Source organism: Barbatula barbatula, assembly GCF_947034865.1.
Source record: "Barbatula barbatula genome assembly, chromosome: 6".
Taxonomy (NCBI): Eukaryota; Metazoa; Chordata; class Actinopteri; order Cypriniformes; family Nemacheilidae; genus Barbatula; species Barbatula barbatula.
In genome coordinates, this window is record NC_136765.1 from 24,293,953 (window position 1) to 24,302,156 (window position 8,204).

The window sequence follows — 8,204 nt, forward strand, 5'->3', positions numbered from 1 at the left end:
GTGTAGTGGATATAAAAACAACGAAGGCCGGAGCACATGGGTGATGTCTTCAGTTTTTCTGCTCCCCAGGTTTCCTCCTGGTGTGGTGGGCGTGTCTCCTGGTGGCATGTGTGGTCAGTTAGAGGGCATGAAACCTGGCGGGGTCCCCGGTGTCCATCCCCTGCCTCCGGGCACCCAGCCCAGCCTCGCCCCTTCCCCCACCCAGCTCATCAAACACAACGAGCACAGAGAACACCTCGCCAAGTCGTAACCACGGCGACCACGCAGCTCCGAACGCGCCCGCCACCGTGCGATAGATGGGAGTCTGTCATTCAGCAAAACTGCAAATCAGAGACAGTGAACGAGTGAAAAAGCAATCAGCTGCCCCGAGCTCCACCGGAGAGCGGATTCACGGACCGCCTCCACCGTCTCGTTTTCCAAACCGGTTTTAACGTTTTCTCTTCTGTTCTTTTGTTTTTTTAAGCCAGGAGTTGTTGTGTATCAGTTTTCACTTCATTTTCGAGCGGAGGACGTCATTTCTACCTGTTCTACGGTGCTTTCTTGCTGGGAGTCGCGGCGACTCGCGATGGCCACTCCTCATTTCCTCACCAACCACAGAGCTTGAAATGTTGACATCATATGTCATGTGCTTGTCTTCTTCCTCCTTGCCTTATATGGGCACGTAACGGAATTGGCAGCAGTTAGTCCGTTTTTCGTTTCCGCGTTTGTTTCTTTGCATCTACCAATTTAGTGCTTGTCCTTTTCGTTTCAGTGTTAAAAGTTCTTGATAATAAAATATATATACAGTGTATCTATGAATGGAACAGACAGCGCTGTTGTCTGCAAAAATGAAGATGATAGTGTTATTATTAGAGTTTTTCCACATTTCGAAGAGATGACCTCTCGTTTACAGAATTGCACATATTCAACAACCACCAGCTCGGACATCACTCCTATTTAAGACCCGAGAGCACACTATTTTACCGATCTTTAACTCTTTTGGGGTTGTCAGCATTAATGAAATAAAAACTGTTTTCCATCGGGTTTTTAATGTTGGTCTCCAAAAAGGGGACTTTGGAATACATTTTTGTTGAGGAACTTGATTTTGTAGTGGCGTTGTAATATCGAAAGACAGATGGCAGCTTACAACAGAAACTAGAGTGGAACAAACGTCCCGTCTCAGGAACATTACAAGTTATTCCACTCCAGTCTAGAACTGAGAGGAAAGAAGGCGACAACCCCATCGATGTATTTGCCCTTTTCTGTCAGCCCACCCGATCACTCCGAGGTATTTTTATAGATCAGACATCCAGCGTGTTTTGGTGTTGAACGTACGGCAGTTAAATTAGATTTGTATTGTCTAGTTTAATGTTTTTGTAACCAAACTCTCCTGTTATCCCCTGTTCCTCTTTTTGGGTTCTTTATGTGGAAGCGCACTGTTTGGAGCTCATTGTGTTGTTTATATGCAATATTCTGAGATTCCTCGCCAACTCCAGTCAGGTTGGCTCCAGAGCTGTAGGTTTGGTTTTTATTGTATTTGTATTTGTTTATTGTACCGAGGTGAACATTTAGCATACAGTACAGTTCAAATAAAAAGTACCATTCTGACTTTCTATGCTGCGATTGTGTTTGTTTTTATTAAATACATTTTTATACACACGTGTAGTAGATGTACAATTGTATTATCCCCTTGGGGTCATTTTGTTCCAGTGGCTTTCAACATGCGTTTTCACAATATGGCAACATACAACATACATGTGAATAGAGATACACATCTCCACCCAGTTGACCTTCAGATGGCTTTTTGGAGCGTCATTTTCCTTGAAGCCACTAGGGTTCGCTGTGGTTTAAGGTTTGTATTTATTTGTTCACTGTATTTTATTGTGGACAAAAATAACTAGGATAAAAACAAATGTTCCTTGCCAGTATATACTGTAAGTCATGCTATTGCTTTAATGTTACTTAAGTCTTCCTGCTCTATATTTTGTCCATATGTTTTATTAAACTATGTTATTTAATTGGATTAAAGACTCATTTGGTTTGGGCCTATACTATTTGCACATGTAGCTGTTTTTCTAGACTCAGTTGTCATTGATTTCCATCTTGTTTCGTGATAATTCTTTACTTTATCTTTTCAAGTCTCACAATGTCAAGTTGCTGTTTATATCGTTGGGTGTGTCGCTCAAATATTTGAGGACTTTGGACACTGATACAGTTTTCTCATTGTTTAAATAGTTATCATGGACAGACAAATGCCAGACCTGCTGGTAGCATTGTGCAGCTATAATCTTGCCATCAATAAAGGATTCCCACATGCCCTTAAACACAGCACTGTTATATGCAAATATTGTTCCTGTGACAATTACATTGTATTTTTTAAAACAGTGAAAGCATAGCATACAGTGAAAATAAAACTGGGGTAGATTTTTCATTATGATTTGTTTATATTTATACACACTTTTGGAAGTTTCAACCTGCACCTGATCTTACAATATGCTACTTTTTTTATTCTTTACCCAGATTCTCTGGTCGACCATCTACATATCTCTTTAAAGACAATGTATATCTATATTATAAAATGTCATTATATCCGTATATACAATGTTTTCAATAAAGTAATGTAATCGCAGTATGTTCATTATGCACACCTATTTGATTGCATTATTTTCGGAATGCCTTGTTTATTTTTTATCATTAAAGTCAACGGCAAACAATTGTCGCATTTGCGTTGAATGACCTTTGTATGTTGGCCCCGCCTACTTCCGCTGCACAGGTGAGCACAGCTTAGTGACGTCACCGAGCGTGAAGGGAGGAAGCTGCGTGTGTGATCTTAAAAGTTTTTCTTTAAAACTGTGATCGATTACACGGAAACAAATATGTGTGGCTTCGGTAAGACACTTTTGACTTTCATTTCATACCTGTTATGAGAATTAAAAATGTTTATGGTTTAAGCGAAGGCGTTGAAAGGGTTTGCATCGAACAATCAGGGTTTTTGTTCACTGCACAGGCGCAATGCAGTGTTATATCTGCTCGTGCACCAACAGATACCTCATCAATTGGTGTTAATGCAATGACATTTATACTTAAGTGTTCAAGTATTGTTTGCCATCTGTAAATGTATCGTTATATAGTGTATATGTTGTATATGTATACCTACAGTCCACAGTACCATGCAATAGTTAACCATCTCTATTTAGAGATGCAATAGTTGTTTTACAAACTAGTCACCATCTCTGTTTAGGGATGCAATTGTTGTTTTACAAACTAGTCACCATCTCTGTTTAGGGATGCAATAGTTGTTTTACAAACTAGTCACCATCTCTGTTTAGGGATGCAATAGTTGTTTTACAAACTAGTCACCATCTCTGTTTAGAGATGCAATAGTTGTTTTACAAACTAGTCACCATCTCTGTTTAGGGATGCAATAGTTGTTTTACAAACTAGTCACCATCTCTGTTTAGAGATGCAATAGTTGTTTTACAAACTAGTCACCATCTCTGTTTAGAGATGCAATAGTTGTTTTACAAACTAGTCACCATCTCTGTTTAGAGATGCAATAGTTGTTTTACAAACTAGTCACCATCTCTGTTTAGGGATGCAATAGTTGTTTTACAAACTAGTCACCATCTCTGTTTAGAGATGCAATAGTTGTTTTACAAACTAGTCACCATCTCTGTTTAGGGATGCAATAGTTGTTTTACAAACTAGTCACCATCTCTGTTTAGGGATGCAATAGTTGTTTTACAAACTAGTCACCATCTCTGTTTAGAGATGCAATAGTTGTTTTACAAACTAGTCACCATCTCTGTTTAGGGATGCAATTGTTGTTTTACAAACTAGTCACCATCTCTGTTTAGGGATGCAATAGTTGTTTTACAAACTAGTCACCATCTCTGTTTAGAGATGCAATAGTTGTTTTACAAACTAGTCACCATCTCTGTTTAGAGATGCAATTGTTGTTTTACAAACTAGTCACCATCTCTGTTTAGAGATGCAATAGTTGTTTTACAAACTAGTCACCATCTCTGTTTAGGGATGCAATTGTTGTTTTACAAACTAGTCACCATCTCTGTTTAGAGATGCAATAGTTGTTTTACAAACTAGTCACCATCTCTGTTTAGAGATGCAATAGTTGTTTTACAAACTAGTCACCATCTCTGTTTAGAGATGCAATAGTTGTTTTACAAACTAGTCACCATCTCTGTTTAGGGATGCAATAGTTGTTTTACAAACTAGTCACCATCTCTGTTTAGGGATGCAATAGATGTTTTACAAACTAGTCACCATCTCTGTTTAAGGATGCAATAGTTGTTTTACAAACTAGTCACCATCTCTGTTTAAGGATGCAATAGTTGTTTTACAAACTAGTCACCATCTCTGTTTAGGGATGCAATAGTTGTTTACTAGTCACCATCTCTGTTTAGGGATGCAATAGTTGTTTTACAAACTAGTCACCATCTCTGTTTAGAGATGCAAAAGTTGTTTACTAGTCACCATCTCTGTTTAGGGATGCAATAGTTGTTTACTAGTCACCATCTCTGTTTAAGGATGCAATAGTTGTTTTACAAACTAGTCACCATCTCTGTTTAAGGATGCAATAGTTGTTTTACAAACTAGTCACCATCTCTGTTTAGGGATGCAATAGTTGTTTACTAGTCACCATCTCTGTTTAGGGATGCAATAGTTGTTTTACAAACTAGTCACCATCTCTGTTTAGGGATGCAATAGTTGTTTACTAGTCACCATCTCTGTTTAGGGATGCAATAGTTGTTTTACAAACTAGTCACCATCTCTGTTTAGGGATGCAATAGTTGTTTTACAAACTAGTCACCATCTCTGTTTAGGGATGCAATAGTTGTTTACTAGTCACCATCTCTGTTTAGGGATGCAATAGTTGTTTTACAAACTAGTCACCATCTCTGTTTAGGGATGCAATAGTTGTTTTACAAACTAGTCACCATCTCTGTTTAGGGATGCAATTGTTGTTTTACAAACTAGTCACCATCTCTGTTTAGGGATGCAATAGTTGTTTTACAAACTAGTCACCATCTCTGTTTAGGGATGCAATAGTTGTTTTACAAACTAGTCACCATCTCTGTTTAGGGATGCAATTGTTGTTTTACAAACTAGTCACCATCTCTGTTTAGGGATGCAATAGTTGTTTTACAAACTAGTCACCATCTCTGTTTAAGGATGCAATTGTTGTTTTACAAACTAGTCACCATCTCTGTTTAAGGATGCAATTGTTGTTTTACAAACTAGTCACCATCTCTGTTTATGTCCATCAATAGTTGTTTATTGACTATTATTGATATCCATTATTTGTCACTTGGTCATTTATAGAGCTTTTGTTATTCAAATCGATCACTGTTTTGATCATGTTGTATATAAGCAAATAAAATATGTTGGATTATGCATCAGGCATCATAAACTCTTCGTGCAGTTCATTCATAAACATCAGTTTGTTTATTTCCCTTTTTATGCTCAAATTGGTTTGCTATATTCATAAGCATCAATTTTGACACGTCGTAACCAAATAATGATACAAATATCGTGAAATTGTGATTTATCTTCTAAACTGCAGACAAGGAGAAGGGTCCTGGACGGTTGATGAAGAAAGGTTTGACCCTCATCGTTGTCGGTCATGTCAATTTCATTCTGAGTGCCATTGTTCACGGAAGTGTGTTGAGACATATATCCAAACCCTCAACAGAGATCTCAACAGAGTATACCGTATCCAACATCATATCTGTCACCTCTGGACTGCTGGTGAGTGATCCGTTTAATAAAGTTAATGAAATGGATTAAATGAAGTGAATAAAATATGCTCGATTTAAAACGATCGAGAAATGGAAGTAAATGTCCTGAAACTAAATTAAGTTATCTACGGATTATTTTCAGAGTATTGCAAGTGGAATTGTTGCAATATTGGTGTCGAGGAATATTACCAACTGGAAGCTCGTACGTAACTATTTCTGTTTGTGTTTTAGTAATGCGTATCTGATTCAAGATGGTACTGTATACATCAGTTCACAAACACACTAAAATACTGTGATCTTTTTCACCCTGTAGTGTTAAACGCAGATCTGTTTTCTTGTAGCACATCGGTCTTTTGGTGAGTTCTTGTGTGAACGCTCTGCTGTCTTTAGCATGTTTGGTTGGGCTCCTTCTGGCAATCAGTCTGACCATCTCCGGGGATGGAGACAGCCTCATGAAGGGATGTAACTCTACTCACATGCCCATCAATGCACGTTCTCCGGTCATCGTCAACTGCCCTTTTGATGCTACCCGCATCTATGTAAGTCTTTAGACCCATAGTCATGACAAGTCCCTTGCAGTGGGTTATACTGACCTGTTTCTATTTTCTCAGGACACAACATTAGCTCTGTGGTTCTCCTGCGCTGGGTTTTCCGCGGTAGAGGTCGGATTGTCTGTTTGGTGTTTCGTGGTGGGTCTGACATTGAGAGGCATTGGATCCTGTGGTCACACTTACATCAGAGAGCAGGTACAATGCTGAATATTTGTGCTTTTTAACCTGTGCACCTGAAAGGCACTGTTTAGACATTTCTATAAGATTTAAAGCATCCAAAATTAATTTGGACCGTGCAATACTGGCAACAAGATATGATGACACACTGTATGTTTTTTTAAATTTATAAATCACTAGCTATAATCCTCATTAATTCCATAAACATGATTTTTATGTGTACATTTTGACAGTTGGAGGAGGAGGCCCTCGCATTAGGAGGAAAGACAGATCCAGGTCATGCAACTCAAGGTCAACGTCTCATCAGACATCATTCTTCCAACGCTTAGAGAGAGATTCGTGAAATGAGGGCGGAGCTTAACAAGGCTTTCTGATCACAACATTTCATTCGTTGTATTAATTGCTGGTGATATTACATTTTACACTATCAACAATTTTTCAACTATATAATTTATACTGAAATTGTATATAAAGTTACATGTCTGCCGTTCATGTTTACACAAATTTTCAAAAAATACGCACACGTATCTTTTGAAATTGATCATTCGTCAATCATCGTTGCTTTTAAGAAATGTAACACTCGAACTACCTAATGTGCCACAAAGTAAACACTTACTAGTAGCCATGGAAACTCTAGTATGCAGTATGAAGGGCCAGAGAAAGACGTGAGTCTGGGTTGGGTTCAATGATGTAGATCGTTGAGTAAATCTCACACTCAGTATAATCTAGTGTGATTAAAGAATACATAAAGATACATAGAGATTTGATTGACACTGTCAAATAAAGGATTTATGTCTGTATGACGGCCCTCGCAGAGAGCAGTAGGTTTGTTTAATCTTTCAAAGACCAGTCATTTCAATGCAGAAGACTGAATCTTTGCTGGCTAGGCTTTTAAAATGTTTGTGTTATAGTATATCTTTGCTATAAGTGTTTAATTTGAATAAAAAAATGCAAAACGCATTTGCAAGAGTTTAAAAAAACGTTTCATCTATGAATTGTCTGAATTCTATGTCGCACTGGTCATGTTTATTTAGATATGTGAGTATATGATCTGTCAGCCCGTGGCCTCTGGATGTGGATGCTGTTCTGTGCACTATTGTAAAGCTGACCTGATTCCCTTCACTGCACCTGTTGGATGGCTGGACGCTACATCGGTTTGTCTGACCGGCAATGACAACACTTAACATATGCTTAACCTCAACTTCACGATTATTACTTAACGGTTATCAATGGTAAAACAACTCTATTCAATGTCAAAATTAGTTGAACAGAAAGGCATATGATGTGTTATATTTATTATACAAACTAGACACTCCATCAGCTTCTAAATGTACACTCTGTGCAAGGGCCAGGTCCACTGAGCATGCGCAGTCCCTTGAAATTGTTCAGATTGTAAATGGGCGGGGCCAGAAAAGATGGTAAGGGTGTAAATGGGCGGGGCTTGGAGGTTAGTTTCGTTATGTGTAAACAGGTCTTGTCCGCCGGTCAATAAATAATAACGTGTTATATATAACAATTCTAACTATTTGATCGTCTAACTGTATGTTTGTGTTTCAACATCTGTTATAGTTTCTTTACTGGGGTGTATTTTATTATCGCTGCATCATTTGTGTTAGGTCACGTGACACGCGTTACGTCTGTCAGCGCTGGCGAGCGCGGACCAATCACAGTCGTTCGCTTAAAAAATATATTTTTTAAACAGACAACTATGTCTCATTTAAATAAACATGTCAACTTG

The 8,204-nt window shown here is 38.3% G+C and overlaps 2 protein-coding genes across 10 annotated transcripts in view; both read left to right on the plus strand.

Moving 5' to 3' along the window:
• ctbp2a (C-terminal binding protein 2a) overlaps positions 1–1,594 on the plus strand; it is a gene marked incomplete at its 5' end in the record, with an annotated part of 34,702 nt that extends 33,108 nt beyond the window's left edge. For 5 of the 9 annotated variants that reach the window (XM_079459085.1, XM_079459089.1, XM_079459084.1 and 2 more), the window contains one exon: positions 70–1,594. Coding sequence is in view for 1 of the 9 variants with exons in the window: in XM_079459090.1 (XP_079315216.1) it covers positions 70–250 (181 nt within the window). The remainder of the gene's footprint in view (positions 1–69) is intronic. The other 4 variants (XM_079459086.1, XM_079459083.1, XM_079459088.1 and 1 more) reach the window with 2 other exon arrangements.
• Positions 1,595–2,743: 1,149 nt separating this feature from the next.
• krtcap3 (keratinocyte associated protein 3) lies at positions 2,744–7,439 on the plus strand. Its single transcript, XM_079457832.1, has 6 exons — positions 2,744–2,868; positions 5,564–5,748; positions 5,881–5,940; positions 6,080–6,277; positions 6,350–6,484; positions 6,700–7,439. The coding sequence occupies exons 1-6, from the start codon at positions 2,856–2,858 to the stop codon at positions 6,793–6,795; spliced, it is 687 nt and encodes a 228-aa protein (XP_079313958.1). The 5' UTR covers positions 2,744–2,855; the 3' UTR covers positions 6,796–7,439.
• The last annotated feature ends 765 nt before the right edge of the window (positions 7,440–8,204 follow it).